A 27,138-nucleotide genomic window follows, 5' to 3' on the forward strand; every position below is an offset into this window, starting at 1 on the left:
TGCAGTTGCTGTACCAGGCTGTGCTACAGCCCGACAGGATGCTCTCAGTTGTGTAATTGTATACCTGATTGCTGGATGTTCGTTTCGAACTCAGACAATATATTCATGAATCCTTCAGCTCACAGCATCTCCAGAATTTTATTTTGGATGAGGTTACCCGTTTTTAGCTCGAATTCCGCTGTTACAGAAAGACTTATGTCCATAAGCTGGCCAAACCCTTTTGGGGGAATTGGTCCCTTTCAGCCATTTTTTGTGTGTTTTGTGAACAGTGTGGTTGGCTTAATTTTTTTGTGCAGTGTCAACACTCCAAAGGAACTCAGACCCCTCAAAAGAGCCCCCAAAGCGAACCGAACTGAGACCCTCTCCAGAGGTGGTCTGAGTTCAGTTCGCTTGAATTCCGTGGTCTGTTTCACTTTTTTAGGACAATGTGAACACAAAGCTACCCAGGTTCGCTTGTTTTTATTCCCACACCACACACTTGATGCACCACACACTAGACTACTGCCAGTGGTGTAAAATACTTAAAATACTTAAATAAAAATACTTCAAAAGTACTACTCAAGTAGTATTTTGGGGTATCTGTACTTTACTATGTATATTTTTTAGCAACTTTTACTTTTACTTCACTACATTCTTAAAGAAAACAATGTAGTTTTTACTCCATACATTTTCCCTGATGCCCAGAAGTACTCGTTTTTGACAGGAAAATTAGCCAATTCACACACTTATCAAGGGAACATCCCTGGTAATCCCTACTGCCTCTGATCTGGCGGACTCACTAAACACAAATGCTTGTTTGTAAATTAAGTCTGAGTGGTGGAGTGTGCCCCAGGCTATCTGTCAATAAAAAAATATTTTAAAAATTGTCCTGTCTGGTTTGCTTATTAATGTAAGGAAGTTGAAATTATTTATACTTTTACTTTTGATACTTAGTATAAACAATTTCCCTCACATTGGTGCCACAAAACAGAGATGATGATGTGGAGGTTCGTGGGAAAAAAATGTGTGCTGTTTTTGCATATTGACTAGTGATTGTCAAGGACGCACAGAAATTCCATGTGTGGAGTTTTTAGTTCTTATTTGTTTGCAATATGTGATCTAAAGGCTAAAAGAGCTTCATAAACTGTTATTGGTTGTGGAGTTTGAGTAGTGTGAAAAGACAACAGATTTGGTGAGAATCACATAGGGTACAAAATCTATTCTAGCTCTTAAAGGGGCAGTAGCCTACTTTGGGTGTACCATTTTCAATTACAGCATTATTTATTCTGCAGTTATTCTATTGCTTTTTATTCTGGTACAAATCAAATTGACATGTTAATAGTATCTTCTGATTACAATTATGATGTCTTATATTTTTAAATGTAAGTAGGTACAGTATATCTAGCTGTCCATATAACACATTCTGATTGAATGGCTTGTCCTGCACTTTGTAAAAACACAGGGGGCATCTTGGGAAAAGATCTTGGTTCTATTGTAAACATAGCAATGTGAATGCAAAGAGGACTAGGTCCACAAAATAGTTGAAGTGAAAAGAGTTGAGTCTTCATTTAAAGGCAAGGGCCGTGTGAATACAAAGAGAACTGCGTTATTTTCCTTCCAGTGTTATTTTCCTTCAGAGTTCACATATAGTGTCACGGAAGCCTTCTTTTTTTTTAACCCATTTTCATGATTTCATTCTTGTCTCATCGCTGCAACTCCCGCATGTCCTCGGGAGAGACGAAGGTCGAGAGCATGCATCCTCCAAAACACAGCCCAGCCCAGCCAAGCTTGAAACAATGCCCACTTAACCAATGTGTCGGAGGAAACACCTTGCAACTGTGTCAGCGTGCACTGCGCCCGGAGCGCAGGAGTCGGACAACGCTGGGCTAATTGTGCGCCGCCCCATGGATCTCCCGGTCGCGGCGGGGGGCAACAGAGCCTGGACGCGAACCCATAATCGCTGCGCCACTCGGGAGCACCATCACCGAAGTTTTTTGTCAATGTTCCCAGTGGGCGCACATTGATTGAATCAACGTGGTTTCCACTTTATTTCAATTAAATTGTTGAACCAATTTGGAATAGATGTTGAATTGACTGACGGCTGTGCCCAGTGGGTTATTATTGTCACATAATTAAACTGACTTTCCTATGTTTACAACATTTAACCATGGATCATTTGGATTTGGAGGTAAAGTGTCCATTTATGCTTTGTATTGCAGAGCGCTGACGGCTAGGGTTCGATGCCAGTCGATTACTCGAGCAGGACGATTCTCTCTCTCTCGTGACGTAAAATCTGGCTATAATAATCTGCACTGTACTTAGAACGGAGGACTCTCAGGCTCGCGCGCCCTCATTGATCACTAAATTCAACAGTAGCAAAGGAGCGAGGTACACAAGAACTGAAGATGGGATTTAGATCACAAAGACAAAAGAGAGCCAACTTTTACAGTCGCCTGGCCATTGACTCAAAAAATAGAAATTGTATACTATCTTGAACAAAAACATAATATTGTAGGCTAAATCTAAAAGTATTTGGCAAGAAATCTGCCAAATTAAGATAAATGGTTAATGCGCTCTTAATGTATGTCGGTCAGCGATAATATAATGAGCAATAATTAATCATGTATTTGAGTAATTTCCTAGCAATTGGGAACAGTGTGTGAAACACGTTACGCACCCACCCTGTGACATTCGAGATTTGTGAATGAACGGTGAAGCCCGCGCGTAACGGCGATGGACACCCGGGACGAGCCTCTCTGCACACCCCGGGATTGCCTTGCACCATCGCCACGCAGTTGAGATATCACCTCCTCCAATCTTCAGTAGACTTGATGGGACACAGTATCACCACAAGTATGTTGTGAGCTTGCACTTGTAAGAACGTTATTTGAAAAACACATTTTTCCCCCCAGTGAAACTCAAAGCTAGAGAAAACTACCGCCGCGCAGTAGTCTAGTGGATGTGTTTTTGACGTAACAAAATTGTACTGATGGAAAGAGTAATATTTCACCGTGATTAAAGGCGTGGATTAACGCGACAAGCTATAGACTAGTCTATTAAACGGAGGTCTGGACATTATGTGAAGGGCAGACATGGGGGCGAGAGATAGAGAGACACATGGCCAGGTAATGATGGTATGAGCTCCGCGCGCACTGCATGCCCTAACTCAGCCAAACGTCTCCCGGCCTGAGTAATATGAGCGTTCGTGAACATCATCCAGGATGTTTTCTGATCTGGCTGGCCTCAACTACACCTACAACGTGAGCGACGACCCGTTCAGTTTCCGGGACCGGGAGTGGCGCGACGCGCCGAAAGAGACTCTGTCCAGGACTGGCTTCATCGTGCTCTCTGTGTTCCTGGGCTTGATCATGACCTTCGGCTTCCTCAACAACTTCGTCGTACTGCTTCTCTTCTGCAAGTTTAAAACTCTGCGTACTCCGGTCAACATGCTCCTACTCAACATCAGCGTGAGCGACATGCTGGTGTGCACGTTCGGCACCACGCTCAGCTTCACCTCCAGTATCAAGGGAAAGTGGCTCCTGGGTCGCCACGGCTGCTTGTGGTATGGCTTCATCAACTCCTGCTTCGGTGAGTCGACCCTAGATGCGGCTCTACAGCCTAATAAAGGCTGTTAGTGAGAAATTAGAGCAAATTGATTCATGTATATTGGCAGTAAATCTGTTACCAATTTATTCCTTGGCCACAGAACTGGTGGCATAGCAGGATTTTCCAGTGGCTTTCACCAAGAAAGGTTCTGATTTCAAACTCCAGATGAGGTTTAGTCCCAATTGTGCTTGCTCATGGTGAATCATTTTACAAGAATGTTACATTTGACTAAAAGTATCAAATTCACTCAACATGTCATTTAAAACACATTTGTCAGTTTCACTTACTATACTAGTTTGAAAATACTTTAGATGAAGTTAACGCAACATGACATTCAGATATTATTTAACTTAAACTTTTAAGGCAGCAGGGTAACAAACGTTTTTAAGTTGACTCAACAAATATTTTTTTTACAGTGTGGTAGGGCTGCTGTATATTTAGTCAGTTAATGGAACTTTAAACTTTTATCATCTTTAAAAAGTAATTTCATAGTCCTTATTAAATGTTTAGCCTGAACTAAAACCTTCAGATGGTTTAGCATGCCCTATTCATGTAGGTTCGTTTTATCTGGTCTTACTGCAAGAATTTCAACCGCTCTGGCAACTAAATCACTGGGTAGCAGCTTCTTATACTCAAATCAAGTTTTATTTGTTTAACTAGGCAAGTCAGTTAAGAACAAATTCTTATTTTCTATGACAGCCTAGGAACAGTGGGTTAACTGCCTGTTCAGGGGCAGAATGACAGATTTGTACCTTGTCAGCTCGGGGATTCGATCTTGGAATCTTTCGGGAAACTAATCCAACGCTCTAACCACTAGGCTACCTGCCTCTAACCACTAGGCTACCTGCCTCTAACCACTAGGCTACCTGCCTTTAACCACTAGGCTACCTGCCTCTAAACACTAGGCTACCTGCCTCTAACCACTAGGCTACCTGCCTCTAAACACTAGGCTACCTGCCTTTAACCACTAGGCTACCTGCCTCTAACCACTAGGCTACCTGCCTCTAACCACTAGGCTACCTGCCTTTAACCACTAGGCTACCTGCCTCTAACCACTAGGCTACCTGCTTTAACCACTAGGCTGCCTGCCTCTAAACACTAGGCTACCTGCCTCTAACCACTAGGCTACCTGCCTCTAAACACTAGGCTACCTGCCTTTAACCACTAGGCTACCTGCCTCTAAACACTAGGCTACCTGCCTCTAACCACTAGGCTACCTGCCTCTAACCACTAGGCTACCTGCCTTTAACCACTAGGCTACCTGCCTTTAACCACTAGGCTACCTGCCTCTAACCACTAGGCTACCTGCCGCCCCAGTTTTTTGGAATATTATTCTAAATGTCTTCAAAATAGTTATTTTCACAAAAATGAATAGCTAAAAGTTGTTTTCTAAATGTGTCCCCAACTTGTCACAATAATGTCACTGGAGCATTTCGAGTTTGTCTCTGTGTTGATGTCCAGATGCGCAATGTGCGTAATAGCCTACCCACTTAGCTGACTAAATTCTGACGGTGAGACGGGGTGTCGGCTAGTGGTTTTTGAAATGCGCTAAAGCAGAGCATAGGTTACAATGCATGGAGTAGTGAAGAAGGCATAGTCTACATCAAGCATGCAATATCATCAACACACTGTACTATAAGCACACAATGCATTGTGTAATAAAACATAGAAGGCAAAGGCTACATATACTAAGTTATAATAATGATTATTTTTTGGACTTATATATAGTATATATACAGTAACGGTTAGATACATTATACATTATATGGATAAATGTTTGGATTATATATAAATCCATATAATTATTGGACTATATACAGTATATTTGCAGTGCCTTTGGAAGGTACTCAGACCTCTTGACTTTTTTCAACATCTTGTTACTTTACAGCCTTATTCTAAATTGGTTTAAATTTAAAAAAATGTCCTGAGCAATTTACACACAAAACCATATAATGACAAAGCGAAAACAGGTTTTTAGAAATGTTTGCAAATGTATAAAAAACAACAACAAATGAAATACCTTATTTACATAAGTATTCAGACCCTTTGTTATGAGACTTTATCTCAGGTGTATCCTGTTTCCATTGATTATCCTTGAGATGTTTCTACAACTTGGAGTCCACCTGTGTTAAATTCTGTTGATTGGACATGATTTGGAAAGGCACACACCTTTCTATATAAGGTCCCACAGTTGACAGTGCAAAACCAAGCCATGAGGTCGAAGGAATTGTCCGTAGAGCTCCGAGACAAGATTGTGTCGAAGCACAGATCTGGGGAAGTGTACGAAAGAATATTTGCAGCATTGAAGATCCCCCAAGAACACAGTGGCCTCCATCGTTATTAAATGGAAGTTTGGAACCACTAAGACTCTTCCTAGAGTTGGCCACCCAGCCAAACTGAGCAATTGGGGGAGAAGGGTCTTGGTCAGGGAGGTGACCAAGAACCCGATGATCACTCTGACAGAGCTCTAGAGATCCTCTGTGGAGATGGGAGAACCTTCCAGAAGGACAACCATCTATGCAGCACTCCACCAATCAGGCCTTTATGATAGAGTGGCCAGACGGAAGCCACTCCTCAGTAAAAGGCACATGACAGCCCGCTTGGAGTTTGCCAAAAGGCACCTAAAGACTCTCAGACCATGAGAAACAAGATTCTCCGGTCTGATGAAACCAAGATTGAAGTCTTTGGCCTGAATGCCAAGCGTCACGTCTCGAGGAAACCTTGCACCATCCCTACGGTGAAGCATGGTGGTGGCGGCATCATGCTGTGGGGATGTTTTTCAGCACCAGGGACTGGGAGACTAGTCAGGATCGAGGCAAAGATGAACAGTGCAAAGTACAGAGAGATCCTTGATGAAAACCTGTTCCAGAGCGCTCAGTCTGGGTCGAAAACTTTTGACCGGTAGTATAAATATATATATATATGTGTGTGAATTTATATATAGTCCAATAATTTATCCAATAATTTATATCGTTTGGATTGATATTTACATATTAAATAAACATTTAATTTAATAGTCAGAGTCAGCAGAGCAGAGGTTGCTGTCCTTATTCTCCCAGGGACCACAACAACACAAAAGTGCCATGTGGACTGAGGTTAGAGCTCCAACATAAGACATTATATTTCCTGCTGAGGAACTTTTAGCCATGTGGGCTGCAGTCTGCAGACTCTTAAGTCTCTTTGGACAGATGTATTTTCTCCCCTTTTGAACTGGCCAAGAAAATCCTAAATTATTCCCAGACCTAGTGCTGTTGCTATAGGTCTGGGATGTCTGAGATGACTCCCTTGCTATAACAAGACACGTGGTTCTGGCTGAGATTTGGCAAATGTCACAACGAGTTATCTGAATTCTGTGATAACCGTCCCGGCCATTTCCTGAACTGAGATTGGCAGTAACATGGCCATGGTCCGTTTATATACACACATGCTATGGGCTCACTGTGGGTGGGAAAAGGGATTGAGGAGTGTGGCGTGAACAAAGAAACTCCACATGGTCATGCTTTTCAAGTGGACTACTGACTCTTTGATTTCATTTATTTCGGTAATGTTATGCAGAAAAACCCATCCTCTCTTCCGTGTGATGTGTTCAACTCCATCTAGGCTTTGAAGTAAAACCATTTGCTTTGGGTCATCCGAATTAGCAAACAGGCTAATCAAAGGAATAGCTATTTGTAACGACATCCGTTACTCTGACGAGGGTTGCTGGGGAAGCCAAACCACTGGGCACACACTGGTTGAATCAATGTTATTTCCACGTCATTTCAATGAAATGATGTTGAACTAATGTGGAATATACATTGAATTGACGCCTGTGCCCAGTGGAAAGGGTCCTTCTGTCTCAAACAGAGTGCAGAGATCCTTGGTAGGAGGTGGCAGAGTGAAGTGAAGAAGTCTGAATGAGAGATTGGAAAAAAATTATGTTTTGGAGCATAGCGTAGAATATAGCAATTTGAATGCACAGTATTGGAGTAGGAGAAGTACTTGGAAAAGGAAATTCTCTCTAGAGTAAAAATGCATTCCTGTCATATTAAATAGAGTTATCAAATCAAATCAAAATGTATTTGTCACATGCGCCCTCAACCAACAGTGCAGTTGTCATGTTATGTCTTGTCCCTGTGCTTTCTCTTCTCTTCGTTTCCCCCTGCTGGTCGTATTAGGTTACTTTCTCTCTTTCTCTCTCTCTCTCTCTATCGTTCCGTTCCTGCTCCCAGCTGTTCCTCATTCTCCTAACGACCTCGTTTACTCTCTCACACCTGTTTCCTCTTTTGCCCTCTGATTAAGTCTCTATTTCTCTCTCTGTTTCTGCTTCTGTCCTTGTCGGATTCTTGTTTGCTTTGCCCTTGTCCCGTCCTGTCGTAATCTGCCTCTTCATCAGATGCTGCGTGTGAGCAGGTGTCTCTGTCCTCTACGGCCCGCGCCTACCCAGAGGGACCTGCAGTCTGTTGCCGCTAGCCCTGCAATTCTCCTCTACTACTAGAAGGAGGTCTCTCCTGCAAAGATAGAGGATTTATGTTTTCCCTGTTTGGACATCTCCTGTAAAGATTGAGGATTTATGTTTTCCCTGTTTGGACATTAAAAGACTCTGTTTCTGTTGAATCGCTGTTGGGTCCTCACTCACCTGCATAACAGCAGTTCAAGAAGTACCGTTAAGAAAATATTTACTAAATAAACAAAAGTTTTAAAAATCGAATCAGTCAAAAGGCAACACAAGAACTGTACATAACAATATACAGGGGGTACCGGTATCGAGTCAATGTGCAGGGGTACAGGTTAATCAAGGTCATTTGTAAAGTGACCATGCATAGATAACAAACAGCGAGTAGCAGCAGTGTAAAAACAAAGGGGGGTCAATGTAAATAGTCCGGGTCGCCATTTGATTAGTTTAGTTGTTCAGCAGTCTTATGGCTTGGAGGTAGAAGCTGTTAAGGAGCCTTTTGGTCCTAGACTTGGCACACTGGTACCGCTTACCGTACGTAGCAGAGAAAACAGTCTATGACTTGGGTGATTGGAGTCTGACAATTCTTTGGGCCTTCCTCTGACACCGCCTAGTATATAGGTCCTGGATGTCAGGAATCTTGGCCCCAGTGATGTACTGGGCCGTACGTACTACTCTCTGTAGCGCCATACCAGGCGGTAATGCAACCAGGCAGGATGCTCTCGATGGTGCAGCTGCAGAACCTTTTGAGGATCTGGGGACCCATGCCAAATCTTTTCAGTCTTCTGAGGGGGAAAAGGTATTGTTGTGCCCTCTTCACAACTCTCTTGATGTGTTTGGACCGTAGTTTGTTGGTGATGTGGACACCAAGGAACTTGAAACTCTTGACCCGCTCCACATCAGTCCCGTAGATGTTAATGGGGCCCTCCTTTTCCTATATTCCACAATCAGCTCCTTTGTCTTTCTCACATTAAGAGAGAGGTTGTTAACCTGGCACCCCTCCTGTGCTCCCTGGTCACCCACGACTACAAGGCCAAACACCAAACACTAAGCAAGCACCCCTGATTGCCCCAGTGTTGAGGATCAGCGTGGCAGATGTGTTGTTGCCTACAATTACCACCTGGGGGTGGCCCATCAGGAAGTCCAGGATCCAGTTGCAGAGGGAGGTGTTTAGTCCCAGGGTCCTTAGCTTAGTGATGAGATTTTTGGGCACTATGGTGTTGAACGCTGAGCTGTAGTCAATGAACAGCATTCTCACATAGGTGTTATTTTTTACAGGTGGGAAAGGGCAGTGTGGATGTGTGGATGTGAGCCATGACCAGCCTTTCAAAGCACTTCATGGCTACCGACGTGAGTTTGCGGAAGGCCCTTTCATGTTTAGGAATGACAATGCCCCTGTGCACAAAGCGAGGTCCATACAGAAATAGTTTGTCGAGATCGGTGTGGAAGAACTTGACTGGCTTGCACAGAGCCCTGCCCTCAACCCCATCTAAGATCTTTGGGATGAATTGGAACGCCGACTGCGAGACAGGCCTAATCGCCCAACATCAGTGCCTAACCTCACTAATGCTCTTGTGGCTGAATGGAAGCAAGTCCCCTAAGCAATGTTCCAACATCTAGTAGAAAGCCTTCCCAGAAGATTGGAGGCTGTTAAAGCAGCAACGGGGGGACCAACTCCCTATTAATTAATGCTCATGATTTTGGAATGAGAGGTTCGACGAGCAGGTGTCCACATACCTTTGGCTTTTGTACATCCCTGAAATTGCAACTGTGAAGAAACAGCAGGTGGATGTCTTCATGAAGAGTGACGAAAGGTTTGAAGTTAATAAAAAAATGTCCTTCCCTATTCGTTTCCACTCCGCTATCTAACTCAGACAAGCAGGGAATATCTCATTCTTTCCATAAGGCCAACCCCAAGGCTTTAAGAAGGTATATTTGAAGATATTCTCGGTTATATCCTCCTTTCTCATTATTCTCACTTCCACTGTGACCGGATTGGACTTTCTCTGAACTCAGGGAACATGTCTTTGGGTCTGGCTGCTTCTTTGATTTCTACTCTCACAAACATGTGTTTGACTGTCTCTCACTGACATGTCTGCCTGTGTTTGACTGTCTCTCACTGACATGTCTGCCTGTGTTTGACTGTCTCTCACTGACATGTCTGTCTGTGTTTGACGGTCTCTCACTAACATGTCTGTGTTTGACGGTCTCTCACTGACATGTCTGTCTGGGTTTGACTGTCTCTCACTGACATGTCTGTGTTTGACTGTCTCTCACTGACATGTCTGGGTTTGACTGTCTCTCACTGACATGTCTGTGTTTGACTGTCTCTCACTGACATGTCTGTCTGTGTTTGACGGTCTCTCACTGACATGTCTGGGTTTGACTGTCTCTCACTGACATGTCTGTCTGTGTTTGACGGTCTCTCACTGACATGTCTGTCTGTGTTTGACGGTCTCTCACTAACATGTCTGTCTGGGTTTGACTGTCTCTCACTGACATGTCTGTCTGTGTTTGACTGTCTCTCACTGACATGTCTGTCTGTGTTTGACTGTCTCTCACTGACATGTCTGTCTGTGTTTGACTGTCTCTCACTGACATGTCTGTCTGTGTTTGACTGTCTCTCACTAACATGTCTGTCTGTGTTTGACTGTCTCTCACTGACATGTCTGGGTTTGACTGTCTCTCACTGACATGTCTGTCTGTGTTTGACTGTCTCTCACTAACATGTCTGTCTGTGTTTGACGGTCTCTCACTGACATGTCTGGGTTTGACTGTCTCTCACTGACATGTCTGGGTTTGACTGTCTCTCACTGACATGTCTGTCTGTGTTTGACGGTCTCTCACTGACATGTCTGGGTTTGACTGTCTCTCACTGACATGTCTGGGTTTGACTGTCTCTCACTGACATGTCTGTCTGTGTTTGACGGTCTCTCACTGACATGTCTGTCTGTGTTTGACTGTCTCTCACTGACATGTCTGTCTGGGTTTGACTGTCTCTCACTGACATGTCTGGGTTTGACTGTCTCTCACTGACATGTCTGTCTGTGTTTGACGGTCTCTCACTGACATGTCTGGGTTTGACTGTCTCTCACTGACATGTCTGGGTTTGACTGTCTCTCACTGACATGTCTGTCTGTGTTTGACGGTCTCTCACTAACATGTCTGTCTGTGTTTGACTGTCTCTCACTGACATGTCTGTCTGGGTTTGACTGTCTCTCACTGACATGTCTGTCTGTGTTTGACTGTCTCTCACTGACATGTCTGTGTTTGACTGTCTCTCACTGACATGTCTGTCTGTGTTTGACGGTCTCTCACTGACATGTCTGGGTTTGACTGTCTCTCACTGACATGTCTGTCTGTGTTTGACGGTCTCTCACTAACATGTCTGTCTGTGTTTGACTGTCTCTCACTGACATGTCTGTCTGGGTTTGACTGTCTCTCACTGACATGTCTGTCTGTGTTTGACTGTCTCTCACTGACATGTCTGGGTTTGACTGTCTCTCACTGACATGTCTGTCTGTGTTTGACTGTCTCTCACTAACATGTCTGTCTGTGTTTGACGGTCTCTCACTGACATGTCTGGGTTTGACTGTCTCTCACTGACATGTCTGGGTTTGACTGTCTCTCACTGACATGTCTGTCTGTGTTTGACGGTCTCTCACTGACATGTCTGGGTTTGACTGTCTCTCACTGACATGTCTGGGTTTGACTGTCTCTCACTGACATGTCTGTCTGTGTTTGAAGGTCTCTCACTGACATGTCTGTCTGTGTTTGACTGTCTCTCACTGACATGTCTGTCTGGGTTTGACTGTCTCTCACTGACATGTCTGGGTTTGACTGTCTCTCACTGACATGTCTGTCTGTGTTTGACGGTCTCTCACTGACATGTCTGGGTTTGACTGTCTCTCACTGACATGTCTGGGTTTGACTGTCTCTCACTGACATGTCTGTCTATGTTTGACGGTCTCTCACTAACATGTCTGTCTGTGTTTGACTGTCTCTCACTGACATGTCTGTCTGGGTTTGACTGTCTCTCACTGACATGTCTGTCTGTGTTTGACTGTCTCTCACTGACATGTCTGTGTTTGACTGTCTCTCACTGACATGTCTGTCTGTGTTTGACTGTCTCTCACTGACATGTCTGTCTGTGTTTGACTGTCTCTCACTGACATGTCTGTGTTTGACTGTCTCTCACTGACATGTCTGTCTGTGTTTGACGGTCTCTCACTAACATGTCTGTCTGTGTTTGACGGTCTCTCACTGACATGTCTGGGTTTGACTGTCTCTCACTGACATGTCTGGGTTTGACTGTCTCTCACTGACATGTCTGTCTGTGTTTGACGGTCTCTCACTGACATGTCTGTCTGTGTTTGACGGTCTCTCACTGACATGTCTGTCTGTGTTTGACGGTCTCTCACTAACATGTCTGTCTGTGTTTGACGGTCTCTCACTGACATGTCTGGGTTTGACTGTCTCTCACTGACATGTCTGGGTTTGACTGTCTCTCACTGACATGTCTGTCTGTGTTTGACGGTCTCTCACTGACATGTCTGGGTTTGACTGTCTCTCACTGACATGTCTGGGTTTGACTGTCTCTCACTGACATGTCTGTCTGGGTTTGACTGTCTCTCACTGACATGTCTGGGTTTGACTGTCTCTCACTGACATGTCTGTCTGTGTTTGACGGTCTCTCACTGACATGTCTGGGTTTGACTGTCTCTCACTGACATGTCTGGGTTTGACTGTCTCTCACTGACATGTCTGTCTGTGTTTGACGGTCTCTCACTGACATGTCTGGGTTTGACTGTCTCTCACTGACATGTCTGGGTTTGACTGTCTCTCACTGACATGTCTGTCTGTGTTTGACGGTCTCTCACTAACATGTCTGTCTGGGTTTGACTGTCTCTCACTGACATGTCTGTCTGTGTTTGACTGTCTCTCACTGACATGTCTGTGTTTGACTGTCTCTCACTGACATGTCTGTCTGTGTTTGACTGTCTCTCACTGACATGTCTGTCTGTGTTTGACTGTCTCTCACTGACATGTCTGGGTTTGACTGTCTCTCACTGACATGTCTGTCTGTGTTTGACTGTCTCTCACTGACATGTCTGTCTGTGTTTGACTGTCTCTCACTGACATGTCTGTCTGTGTTTGACTGTCTCTCACTGACATGTCTGTGTTTGACTGTCTCTCACTGACATGTCTGTCTGTGTTTGACGGTCTCTCACTGACATGTCTGTGTTTGACTGTCTCTCACTGACATGTCTGGGTTTGACTGTCTCTCACTGACATGTCTGTCTGTGTTTGACTGTCTCTCACTGACATGTCTGTCTGTGTTTGACTGTCTCTCACTGACATGTCTGTCTGTGTTTGACTGTCTCTCACTGACATGTCTGTGTTTGACTGTCTCTCACTGACATGTCTGTGTTTGACTGTCTCTCACTGACATGTCTGTCTGGGTTTGACTGTCTCTCACTGACATGTCTGTCTGGGTTTGACAGGTTCCTCCAGGGGGAAACGGCTCAATCACCCAATGAGCTGTGTCTTGCTAAAATAAAAATAGTATGAAATAGTGTCTTGAAATTGTAAGAAGATGTGTGTGCAGGCTTGCGTGTGAGCTATAAATCAAGATAATTCAATATATTTTGAAAGATGAGACATTGATGATTCCAATAAATACCGCTTTGATGTAGGTTTGTGTTCCAAACAAAACAACTATAAGTGTACGTGCTCTAGTTCCTCAACAACACAGCTAGGAGAGAAACACATATATAGAGAGAGTTGAAGACTCTTATTTGAGTCATAAAAGTGCATTCAAATGACTTAGGAGCTGCACACTTTGGAGAGGGGTTGTCACGTATACTCCCTCTCTGACCTCTAGGTCACCAGACTGCTGATTGTTACAGACACCTGTCACCATCGTCACGTGCACCAGCTCTTATTGACACTCACCTTGACTTCATCACCTCCTTGTATTACCGGTCCTCTTTATGTCACACCCTTTGGTTCCTTCCCCAGGTGTTACGGTTTCTGTATCTGTTTCCTGTCGGTGCGCTGTTCATGGTTTGTTCATGTTCATTTATATATTAAATGTATTCACTTCCTGAACTTCCTTCCCTAGTGTCAGCATGCATCTTTATAGGGGTGTGGCCACTTAGTCCTCAAACCATCACTCAAACCCTCGTAATTGTTTTGTCTTATGTTACACCCACCCCACATGTTACTGAATGCATCCAAAGTATTTTCAGATTTTGTTATCATCATATGCGGCAAAAAGTACAGTAAATGTAAAATGCATGTAAAATCAACAGTGTAAAGTTTGGATTCAGTCCTGTGTCAGGTGAACTGTTGTGTACTCACCTTTGGTCTAGTAATTTTCCCATTATCTCTAAACTGTTGCCTTTCAATTATTACCATGGTTATGCATATGCTTTTCATATTTCTTCTGTAAGAAACATTTCAATATAGCCCTATCCATATAGGCCAAGAGTTAAAGGGTTAATGACTTCTAATTACTTAATGACTTCCCACAATTTTATGTCAGATATAATAGCGCCTCTGGTCAATATTGACCAATTACAGACTTTGGAAGTCTATTACAGTCTATTGACCAATTACCGTATTTTAAAAGCGTAAACCAAAACAGAATCCACATGCTTCTTAGGAATGACTCTGAACGTTATTGCTTGTTCAGAAGCAGAAATATGGCATTCATATCTGAACTTGGCCAAGTTCATATCTATGTATGACTTATCCAATGTTTGTCTCTCACACTGTCTTTTCCCACCAATTAAAACATTTCTCACTTCATCACTCCATACTCTCCCCTCCCTCACTCTTGGCTCTTTACCACTCCACATTTCATTTACTGTTCATTTCTTCATGTGTCACACACACACACACACACACACAGTTTTGGATGGGGATTGATTGAAGTGGGTGGGAGAGATGGAGAAGAAAATGAAAAGAGAAGGGGTGAGAAAGGTAGAGGAGTGGATAGAGGAAACAGGTGGATAGAGGAGAGGGGTGGTTAGAGAAGATGGGTGGCAGAAAGGAGAGGGGTGGTAAGAGGAGATGGGTGGTAAGAGGAGATGGGTGGTAAGAGGAGATGGGTGGTAAGAGGAGATGGGTGGTAAGAGGAGATGGGTGGTAAGAGGAGATGGGTGGTAAGAGGAGATGGTACTCTCACTGGTAAGAGGAGATGGGTGGTAAGAGGAGATGGGTGGCAGAAAGGGAGATGGGTGGTAAGAGGAGAGGGGTGGTAAGAGGAGATGGGTGGTAAGAGGAGATGGGTGGTAAGAGGAGATGGGTGGTAAGAGGAGATGGGTGGTAAGAGGAGATGGGTGGTAAGAGGAGATGGGTGGTAAGAGGAGATGGGTGGTAAGAGGAGATGGGTGGTAAGAGAGATGGGTGGTAAGAGGAGATGGGTGGTAAGAGGAGATGGGTGGTTGGAAGAGACGGGTGGTTGGAAGAGACGGATGGTAAGAGGAAACGGGTGGTAGGAGGAGACGGGTGGTTGGAGGAGACGGGTGGAAAGAGGAGACGGGTGGAAAGAGGAGACGGGTGGAAAGAGGAGACGGGTGGAAAGAGGAGACGGGTGGAAAGAGGAGACGGGTGGAAAGAGGAGACGGTGGAAAGAGGAGACGGGTGGAAAGAGGAGACGGGTGGAAAGAGGAGACGGGTGGAAAGAGGAGACGGGTGGAAAGAGGAGACGGGTGGAAAGAGGAGACGGGTGGAAAGAGGAGACGGGTGGAAAGAGGAGACGGGTGGAAAGAGGAGATGGGTGGCAGAAAGGGAGAGGGATGTTAGAGGAGATGGGTGGTTGGAGGAAATGGGTGGTTAGAGATGGGTGGTTAGAGGTAATGGGTGGATAGAGGAGAGGAGTGGTTGGAGGAGATGGGTGGTTGGAGGAGATGGGTGGTTAGAATAGATGGGTGGAAAGAGGAGATGGTTGGTAAGAGGAGATGGGTGGCAGAAAGGGAGAGGGGTGTTAGAGGAGAAGGGTGGTTAGAGGTAATGGGTGGATAGAGGAGATGGGTGGTTGGAGAAGAGGGGTGGTTAGAGGAGAGGGGAGGTAAGTGGAGATGGGTGGCAGAAAGGGAGAGGGTGGTTAGAGGAGTGGGGTGGTTGGACAACATGGGTGGTTAGAGGACATGGGTGGTTGGAGGACATGGGTGGTTAGAGGAGAGGGGTGGTTGGAGGAGAGCGGTGGTTGGATGACATGGGTGGTTGAGGAGATAGGTGGTTGGAATTGATGGGTTTCTAGAGGGGAGGGGTGGATAGAGGAGATGGGTGGTTAGATGAGATGGTTGGATAGAGGAGGTGGGTGGTTGGAGAAGGGTGGTTAGAGGAAAGGGGTGGTTAGAGGAGAGGGTGGTTGGTGGAGAAGGGTGGATATAGGAGAGGGGTGGTTTGAGGAGAAGGGTGGTTAGAGGAGAAGGGAGGTTAGAGGAGATGGGTGGTTCAAGGAGATGGGTGGTTCGAGGTGATGAGTGGATAGAGGTGATGGGTGGTTGGTGGAGATTGGTGGTTAGAGAAGAGGGGAGGTAAGAGGAGAGGGGAGGTAAGAGGAGATGGGTGGCAGAAAGGGAGAGGGGTGGTTAGAGGAGATGGGTGGTTAGTGGACATGGGTTGTTGGAGGACATGGGTGGTTAGAGGTTTTGGGTGGTTGGAGGAGATTGGTGGTTAGGAGGACATTGGTGGTTGGAGTATATGGGAGTTTGGAGGACATGGGTAGTTGGAGGAGAGGGGTGGTTGGAATTGATGGGTTTTTAGAGGGGATGGGTGGATAGAGGTGGGTGGTTTGAGGAGAAGGGTGGATAGAGGAGATGGGTGGTTCGAGGAGATGGGTGGTTCGAGGAGATGGGTGGTTCGAGGAGATGGGTGGTTCGAGGAGATGGGTGGTTCGAGGTGATGGGTGGTTGGTGGAGATTGGTGGTTAGAGAAGAGGTGTGGTTAGAGGAGAGGGGTGGTTAGAGGAGAGGGAGGTAAGTGGAGATGGGTGGCAGAAAGGGAGAGGGGTGGTTAGAGGAGTGGGGTGGTTGGAGTATATGGGAGTTTGGAGGACATGGGTGGTTAGAGGACATGGGTGGTTAGAGGACATGGGTGGTTGAGGAGATGGGTGGTTGGATTAGATGGGTTTTTAGAGGGGAGCGGTGGATAGAGGAGATGTGTGGTTAGATGAGATGGTTGGATAGAGGAGGTGGGTGGTTGGAGAAGGGTGGATAGAGGAGATGGGTGGTTAGAAGAGGGGTTGGATAGAGGAGGTGTGTGGTTAGAGGAGATGGGTGGCAGACAGGGAGAGGAGTGGTTAGAGGAGATGGGTGACAGAAAGGTAGACGGGGGGTTAGAGGAGATGGGTTATTAGAGGAGATGGGTCGATAGAGGAGATGGGTGGTTAGAGAAGAGGGGTGGTTGGAGGAGATGGGTGGTTGGAGGAGAGGGGAGGTAAGTGGAGATGGGTGGCAGAAAGGGAGAGGGGTGGTTAGAGGAGTGGGGTGGTTGGAGGACATGGGTGGTTAGAGGAGAGGGGTGGTTGGAGGACATGGGTGGTTAGAGGAGAGGGGTGGTTGGAGGAGAGGGGTGGTTGGACGACATGGGTGGTTAGAGGACATGGGTGGTTGAGGAGATGGGTGGTTGGAATTGATGGGTTTTTAGAGGGGAGGGGTGGATAGAGGAGATGGGTGGATAGAGGAGGTGGGTGGTTGGAGAAGGGTGGTTAGAGGAAAGGGGTGGTTAGAGGAGAGGGTGGTTGGTGGAGAAGGGTGGATATAGGAGATGGGAGGTTGGAGGAGATGGGTGGTTAGAAGAGAGGGGAGGTAAGAGGAGGGGGAGGTAAGAGGAGATGGGTGGCAGAAAGGGAGAGGGGTGGTTAGAGGAGATGGGTGGTTAGAGGACATGGGTTGTTGGAGGACATGGGTGGTTAGAGGTTTTGGGTGGTTGGAGGAGATTGGTGGTTAGAGGACATTGGTGGTTGGAGTATATGGGAGTTTGGAGGACATGGGTAGTTGGAGGAGAGGGGTGGTTGGAATTGATGGGTTTTTAGAGGGGATGGGTGGATAGAGGTGGGTGGTTTGAGGAGAAGGGTGGATAGAGGAGATGGGTGGTTAGAGGAGATGGGTGGTTCGAGGAGATGGGTGGTTCGAGGTGATGGGTGGTTGGTGGAGATTGGTGGTTAGAGGAGATGGGTGGTTAGAGGACATGGGTGGTTGGAGGACATGGGTGGTTAGAGGAGAGGGGTGGTTGGAGGAGAGCGGTGGTTGGATGACATGGGTGGTTAGAGGACATGGGTAGTTGGAGGAGATAGGTGGTTGGAATTGATGGGTTTCTAGAGGGGAGGGGTGGATAGAGGAGATGGGTGGTTAGATGAGATGGTTGGATAGAGGTGGGTGGTTGGAGAAGGGTGGTTAGAGGAAAGGGGTGGTTAGAGGAGAGGGTGGTTGGTGGAGAAGGGTGGATATAGGAGAGGGGTGGTTTGAGGAGAAGGGTGGTTAGAGGAGAAGGGAGGTTAGAGGAGATGGGTGGTTGGAGGAGATGGGTGGTTCAAGGAGATGGGTGGTTCGAGGTGATGAGTGGATAGAGGTGATGGGTGGTTGGTGGAGATTGGTGGTTAGAGAAGAGGGGAGGTAAGAGGAGAGGGGAGGTAAGAGGAGATGGGTGGCAGAAAGGGAGAGGGGTGGTTAGAGGAGATGGGTGGTTAGTGGACATGGGTTGTTGGAGGACATGGGTGGTTAGAGGTTTTGGGTGGTTGGAGGAGATTGGTGGTTAGAGGACATTGGTGGTTGGAGTATATGGGAGTTTGGAGGACATGGGTAGTTGGAGGAGAGGGGTGGTTGGAATTGATGGGTTTTTAGAGGGGATGGGTGGATAGAGGTGGGTGGTTTGAGGAGAAGGGTGGATAGAGGAGATGGGTGGTTCGAGGAGATGGGTGGTTCGAGGAGATGGGTGGTTCGAGGAGATGGGTGGTTTGAGGAGATGGGTGGTTCGAGGTGATGGGTGGTTGGTGGAGATTGGTGGTTAGAGAAGAGGTGTGGTTAGAGGAGAGGGTGGTTAGAGGAGAGGGAGGTAAGTGGAGATGGGTGGCAGAAAGGGAGAGGGGTGGTTAGAGGAGTGGGGTGGTTGGAGTATATGGGAGTTTGGAGGACATGGGTGGTTAGAGGACATGGGTGGTTGAGGAGATGGGTGGTTGGATTAGATGGGTTTTTAGAGGGGAACGGTGGATAGAGGAGATGGGTGGTTAGATGAGATGGTTGGATAGAGGAGGTGGGTGGTTGGAGAAGGGTGGATAGAGGAGATGGGTGGTTGGAGGAGATGGGTGGTTAGAAGAGAGGGTTGGATAGAGGAGGTGTGTGGTTAGAGGAGATGGGTGGCAGACAGGGAGAGGAGTGGTTAGAGGAGATGGGTGACAGAAAGGTAGACGGGGGGTTAAGGAGATGGGTTATTAGAGGAGATGGGTGGTTTGAGGAGAAGGGTCGATAGAGGAGATGGGTGGTTAGAGAAGAGGGGTGGTTGGAGGAGATGGGTGGTTGGAGGAGAGGGGTGGTTGGAGGAGAGGGGAGGTAAGTGGAGATGGGTGGCAGAAAGGGAGAGGGGTGGTTTGAGGAGTGGGGTGGTTGGACAACGTGGGTGGTTAGAGGACATGGGTGGTTGGAGGACATGGGTGGTTGGAATTGATGGGTTTTTAGAGGGAGGGGTGGATAGAGGAGATGGGTGGATAGAGGAGGTGGGTGGTTGGAGAAGGGTGGTTAGAGGAGAGGGTGGTTGGTGGAGAAGGGAGGTTGGAGGAGATGGGTGGTTAGAAGAGGGGTTGGATAGAGGAGATGGGTGGTTGGAGAAGATGGGTGGTTTGAGAAGAAGGGTGGATAGAGGAGATGGGTTGTTAGAGGAGATGGGTGGTTGGATGAAATGGGTGGTTGGAGGAGATGGGTGGATAGAGTAGATGGGTGGTTCGAGGAGATGGGTGTTTCGAGGTGATGGGTGGATAGAGGTGATTGGTGGTTGGTGGAGATTGTTGGTTAGAGAAGAGGTGTGGTTAGAGGAGAGGGGTGGATAGAGGAGAGGGGTGGTAAGTGGAGATGGGTGGCAGAAAGGGAGAGGGGTGGTTAGAGGAGTGGGGTGGTTGGAGTATATGGGAGTTTGGATGACATGGGTGGTTAGAGTACATTGGTGGTTGAGGAGATGGGTGGTTGGATTAGATGGGTTTTTAGAGGGGAGGGTGGATAGAGGAGATGGGTGGTTAGATGAGATGGTTGGATAGAGGAGAGGGTGGTTGGAGGAGATGGGTGGTTAGAAGAGGGGTTGGATAGAGGAGGTGTGTGGTTAGAGGAGATGGGTGGCAGACAGGGAGAGGAGTGGTTAGAGGAGATGGGTGACAGAAAGGTAGACGGGGGGTTAGAGGAGATGGGTTATTAGAGGAGATGGGTGGTTAGAGGATATGGGTGGTTAGAGGAGATGGGTGGTTAGAGGAGAGGGTGGTAAGAGTAGATGGATGGTTAGAGGAGATGGGTTATTAGAGGAGATGGGTGGTTTGAGGAGATGGGTGGTTAGAGGAGATGGGTGGTTTGAGGAGATGGGTGGTTAGAGGAGATGGGTGGTTCGAGGTGATGGGTGGTTCGAGGAGATGGGTGGTTCGAGGAGATGGGTGGTAAGAGGAGATGGGTGGTAAGAGGAGATGGGTGGTTCGAGGTGACGGGTGGTTGGAGGAGAGGTGTGGTTAGAGGAGAGGGGTGGTAAGAGTAGATGGATGGCAGAAAGGTAGATTGGAGATTAGAGGAGATGGGTGGTTAGAGGATATGGGTGGCAGAAAGGGATAGGGGTTGTTAGAGGAAATGGGTGGATAGAGGGAATAGGTGGTTAGAGGAGATGGGTGGATAGAGGAGATGGGTGGATAGAGGAGATGGGTGGATAGAGGAGACAGGTGGTTGGAGGAGATAGGTGGTTAGAGGAGGTGGCTGGCAGAAAGAGACATGGGTGGTTAGAAGAGAAAGTTGGTTAGAGGGGGTGGTTAGAGGATACGAATGGCTGTTGGCTGTGAACAGCAAAAGGTGAAGACCTTAAATTGTTCATCTCTCCTACACATTGCACTCTACAGGGTAAGACAGAGGGGAGAGCCTAGTACAATGCCCTTTGTACAACACACATGCATGCTTGCAAGCACACACAGACACACAAAAACACACAGAGACACGTGCGGCAGGGTAATCTCTGTTTTTTAAATCCAGATTATAGGCAGAATAGGTCTCAGCTGCAAGGGAGGCCAGATAAATCTCTATGATGATCAATTGTATTGCCTTAGATATTTACACTAAACCTCTTCCATCCAGCTGTGGCAGAAAAACACATTTTTTTTCGGATTCTGATTTGCTGGAATTCAATTCAATTTGCATAGTGAGAGACCTGGCACTGCCAAACAAATCACATTATTGCCTGCCCAACATCAAAGTGCATTTTTAGTAATCAGAGCGAGCCAGGCGGAGGCATAGGTTTTAATAGCCAGATGGTGGGACAGAGACCTTCCCATCAAAGAGTAGCAGATATACATCCTGGTTGTTTATTTCAGGCTATATATACCACATTTAAGGTGCAGGCTAAATAACTGCTTAGAAGCCCATAGAATGTTAATGAAGAACCCTTTGAGCCACTGGTAACCCAACAGAACCCCACAGTGCTGGAGGATTTGCTGTGGTAAAACTCAGAGAAAAACTCAGAGAACAAAAAAGTGTGTCACATCTGTTACATCACTCCTTAAAACAGAGTTAAGTAGTCAGGAGGAATGAACATTGATAAGGACAAATTAACACAAAGTTAAATAAACGCCAATAAAAGTTGACATGTACAGTTGTGGCCAAAAGTTTTGAGAATGGAAATTAATATTTGTGTCACAAAGTTTGCTGCTTCAGTGTCTTTAGATATTTTTGTCAGATGTTACTATGGAATACTGAAATATAATTACAAGCATTTCACAAGTGTCAAAGGCTTTTATTGACAATTACATGAAGTTGATGCAAAGAGTCAATATTTGCAGTCTTGACCCTTCTTTTTCAAGACCTCTGCAATCCATCCTGGCATGCTGTCAATTAACTTCTGAACCACATCCTGACTGAAGCCCATTATAGCATAATCAATGCTTGGAGTTTGTCAGAATTTGTGGGGTTTTGTTTGTCCACCCACCTCTTGAGGATTGACCACAAGTTCTCAATGGGATTAAGGTCTGGGGAGTTTCCTGGCCATAGACCCAAAATATCGATGTTTTGTTCCCGAGCCACTTACTTATCACTTTTGCCTTATGGCAAGGTGCTCCATCATGCTAGACAATTCATTGTTCGACACCAAACTGGTCCTGGATGGTGGGAGAAGTTGCTCTCGGAGGATGTGTTGGTACCATTCTTTATTCATGTCACGCCCTGACCTTAGAGAGCCTTTTTATGTTTCTATTTGGTTTGGTCAGGGTGTGATTTGGGTGGGCATTCTATGTTCTTTATTTCTAGGTTTTGTGTTTCTATGTTTTGGCCCGGGTATGGTTCTCAATCAGGGACAGGTGTCTATCGTTGTCTCTGACTGGGAATCATACTTAGGCAGCCTGTTTTGCCACCTTAGGTTGTGGGATGTTGTTTTTTTGTTAGCTCTGTGTCGCCTTCAGAATGTGTTGTTCGGATTAAATAAAGAATCATGAACACGTACCACGCTGCACCTTGGTCCACTTCTTCCGACGAGCGTTAAAATTCATGGCTGTGTTCTTAGTCAAAATTGTGAGTGAACCCACTCCCTTGGCTGAGAAGCAACCCCACACATGAATGGTCTCAGGATGCTTTACTGTTGGCATGACACAGGACTGATGGTTAGCGCTCACCTGGTCTTCTCCGGACAAGCTTTTTTCTGGATGCCCCAAACAATCGGTAAGGGGATTCATCAGAGAAAATGACTTTACCCCAGTCCTCAGCAGTCCAATCACTGTACCTTTTGCAGAATATCAGTCTGTCCCTGATGTTTTTCCTGGAGAGAATTGGCTTCTTTGCTGCCCTTCTTGACACCAGACCATCCTCCAAAAGTCTTCTCCTCACTGTGCGTGCAGATGCAAGCTCTGTACTGATGGTGCCCCGATCCCGCAGCTGAATCAACTTTAGGAAACGGTCCTGGCGCTTGCTGGACTTTCTTGGGCACCCTGAAGCCTTCTTCACAGCAATTGAACCGCTCTCCTTGAAGTTCTTGATGATCTGATAAATGGTTGATTTAGGTGCAATCTTACTGGCAGCAATATCCTTGCCTCTGAAGCCCTTTTTGTGCAAAGCAATGATGATGGCACGTGTTTCCTTGCAGGTAACCATGTTTGACAGAGGAAAAACAATGATTCCAAGCACCACCCTCTTTTGAAGCTTCCAGTCTGTTATTCGAACTCAATCAGCATGACAGAGTGATCTCCAGCCCTGTCCTCGTCAACACTCACACCTGTGTTAACGAGAGAATCACTGACATGATGTCAGCTGGTCCTTTTATGGCAGGGCTGAAATGCAGTGTGTTACGGTTTTCTTCCTGGGAAGGAGAGGAGGACCAAAATGCAGCGTGGTTATGGTTGAACATCTTTAATAAAGATGATAACGTGAACAATATACATATACAAAATAAGAAAACGTGGAAAACCGAAACAGTCCTAACTGGTGCAAAACACAGAGACAGGGAACAATCACCCACGAAATACCCAAAGAATATGGCTGCCTAAATATGGTTCCCAATCAGAGACAATGATAAACATCTGCCTCTGATTGAGAACCACTCTAGGCAACCATAGACTTACCTAGAATACTACACTGAACACAACCCCATCAATCTACAAAAACCCCTAGACAAGACAAACACATAATCACCCATGTCACATCCTTGCCTAACCACAATAATAAAGAAAACACAAAATACTAAGGCCAAGGCGGTGACACAGTGGAAATGTTTTTGCGGGATTCAGTTCATTTGCATAGCAAAGAGGGCCTTTGCAATTAATTGCAATTCATCTGATCACTCTTCATAACATGTTAGTGTATATGCAAATTGCCATCATTACAAACTGAGGCAGCAGACTTTGAGAAAATTCATATTTCTGTCATTCTCAAAACTTTTGGCCACAATTGTAGTGTCACTCATCATTACTATTTAGGGAGAGATGCTATGGCTTCAGTTGTACCAGAACTGATCTGCTGGTCTTCGAGAGTGCTGCGTAGTTGGTGCAGTGTTCCAGGGGTGATCAAAGTGTTTGGCTCGAGGGCCACATCGGGATTTAGAAACAGAGGGCAGCATGTATTTTTTCTTCATCGAGTTGTTAGTCAAAATCAGTTTTCAGGCCGGAAAAAGGGAAGTTATTTGAAAATACACAGAGTATACCAAACATTAGGAACACCTTCCTAATATTGCGTTGCAACAAGGATACTGGCCCATGTTGACTCCAAAGCTTCACACAGTTGTGTCATGATGGCTGGATGTCCTTTGGGTGGTGGACAATTCTTGTTACACACGGGAAACTATTGAGCGTGAAAACTCCAGCAGTGTTGCAGTTCTTGACACAAACCAGTGTGCCTGGAACCTACTACCATACTTAAATAAATACTACTACTAGCATACTTAAATAAATACTACTACTAGCATACTTAAATAAATACTACTACTAGCATACTTAAATAAATACTACTACTACCATACTTAAATAAATACTACTACTACCATACTTAAATAAATACTACTACTAGCATACTTAAATAAATACTACTACTACCATACTTACCCATTATTAAAGGTACATAAATATGTTGTCTTGCCCATTCACCCTGAATGGCACACATACACAGTCCATGTCTCAATTGCCTTTATCTATACTGATTGAAGTGGATTTAACAAGTGACTTCAATAAGGGATCCTAGCTTTCACCTGGTCAGTCTATGTCATGGAATGACACAACTAAGCACTGTAATACATTCATATGTAGTTTTGTTAAGTATTTTAAAGTATTTAAAAGCTTCCTGAAGTATTGGACAGGAGTACTCTGTATTATGTAGTATTACACACAGACAAATGACTCCTCTGTAATAGAGTTCCATTTCCCCGTTTGACTGCTAGGTTTTATGGGTATTATAACACCTCTACTGTTAATTTTACATTTTTTGATTTCACCTTTATTTAACCAGGTAGGCCAGTTGAGAACACCTTTATTTAACCAGGTAGGCCAGTTGAGAACACCTTTATTTAACCAGGTAGGCCAGTTGAGAACACTTTTATTTAACCAGGTAGGCCAGTTGAGAACACCTTTATTTAACCAGGTAGGCCAGTTGAGAACACCTTTATTTAACCAGGTAGGCCAGTTGAGAACACCTTTATTTAACCAGGTAGGCCAGTTGAGAACACCTTTATTTAACCAGGTAGGCCAGTTAAGAACAAGTACAGTGGGGCTCTATGGACACTCACATTCTCTCTGTTTCCCTGTATCTTTTATCTTTATTAATTTACTGTTTCACTAACTTTATAATCAAATATAACCAGTATTTAGGTTTTGAATGCCCAGCAGTTCCTCCTCCACCACCACCAGCCTTTATTCTTAAAATGGATATCAGATGGAACATCCTGAATGCTAGAAAAAAAAGGGAGCAGGATAGGCAGGATAAAATTGACTGAGCTTAATTATTGTAGCCTTCGGCTCTGTAGTAGAGGAACGTGTGTGTTCCTGGTCGTGCATTTTCAGTTGTACATTTTTCATTCCCCCGTGTTTGGGGCCGTGATTATTGTGAGCACCCTGTGGTGTGTTGGTGCATTAAAGAGCACAGCATTGCACTCTCTGTCTCCTGCGTCTGACTCCACACCCACGACACCCGGAGCATTACAGGGGCATTCTCTGTACTCACTCGTAGAATATGCCTGTTTGATGCCCCCCTTTAGTTAACCTTTATTTCACTAGACAAATCAGTTAAGAACAAATTCTTATTTGCAATAACAGCCTACTGGGGAAGGTTTACTGCCTTGTTCAGGAGCAGAATAACAGATTTTTACCTTGTCAGTTCAGTGATTTGATGAAGCAACCTTTCGGTTACTGACCCAACACTCTAACCACTTGGCACTGCCGCCCCACCGTCATGCCTACATTTACAAAGTAGGCATGATGATGATGATGCATCTAGCAGCATTATTATTATTAGCATTATCATCATCACTGACCCTGTCTTGGAAGGGAAGCTCCCCCTGATGAGTTGGCTGACTGAGGGACAGTCCATGGCTTTGGCTGACTGTGGCAGTTTCACCAAGATTAAGCTCATTGTTCAGATCATCAAACACACTCTCTGTCTTCAGCTCTCCGGCAGAGTCCTTGGAATAACCTTTTAGTTGTCCAACGTAGATTGTTTTTGTCTGTAAACTTTACGTGCCCCATAACACAATCGATAGAAGCTCCAATACATAATGATTATATCACCCATGGAATGTTTCTTTTTAGGCTTTGATTTACTGAAACCCTATCTTAGTCCTGCAATCGGGAAGGAAGCACGAAACACTGCAACGAATAAGATTTGATTGACGATTTGGGGCTCTTGGTTGTACAGGTGACTTGTTTTTTGCTGTTCACTGTTAAGGTAAACAGTGGATTGTCAACAATAGTCGATGTAGGTAATCGACAGAAGTACAAACAAATCGTAGACTTAGCTTGCTGCTTTTACATTCTAACCAATGTCATAGCTGCTGCTTTCTTAACGCAACCCCTATAGAGGCAGGTTTCCTGAGGACAGCAGTCTGTTAACACAAAGTGGGTGGCAGGTAGCCTAGCGGTTAAGTCTATTAGCGGTTATGTCTGTTAGCATTTGGTGGGTGGCAGGTAGCCTAGTGGTTAAGTCTGTTAGCGGTTATGTCTGTTAGCGTTTGAGTCTGTTAGCGTTTGGTGGGTGGCAGGTAGCCTAGTGGTTAAGTCTGTTAGCGGTTATGTCTGTTAGCGTTTGAGTCTGTTAGCGTTTGGTGGGTGGCAGGTAGCCTAGTAGTTAAGTCTGTTAGTGGTTATGTCTGTTAGCGTTTGGTGGGTGGCAGGTAGCCTAGTGGTTAAGTCTGTTAGCGGTTATGTCTGTTAGCGTTTGAGTCTGTTAGCGTTTGGTGGGTGGCAG

At 45.6% G+C, this 27,138-nt stretch overlaps 1 protein-coding gene across 1 annotated transcript in view; it reads left to right on the plus strand.

Moving 5' to 3' along the window:
* Positions 1 to 2,907: 2,907 nt before the first annotated feature.
* The window catches only part of tmtops2b (teleost multiple tissue opsin 2b), a 63,310-nt gene continuing 39,079 nt past the window's right edge, over positions 2,908 to 27,138 (plus strand). Inside the window, exon 1 of the mRNA XM_065015441.1 lies at positions 2,908 to 3,567. Within this exon, the coding sequence (XP_064871513.1) occupies positions 3,201 to 3,567 (367 nt within the window). The 5' untranslated portion in view covers positions 2,908 to 3,200. The remainder of the gene's footprint in view (positions 3,568 to 27,138) is intronic.

The sequence above is a fragment of the Oncorhynchus nerka genome, linkage group LG3, assembly GCF_034236695.1.
Source record: "Oncorhynchus nerka isolate Pitt River linkage group LG3, Oner_Uvic_2.0, whole genome shotgun sequence".
Taxonomy (NCBI): domain Eukaryota; kingdom Metazoa; phylum Chordata; class Actinopteri; order Salmoniformes; family Salmonidae; genus Oncorhynchus; species Oncorhynchus nerka.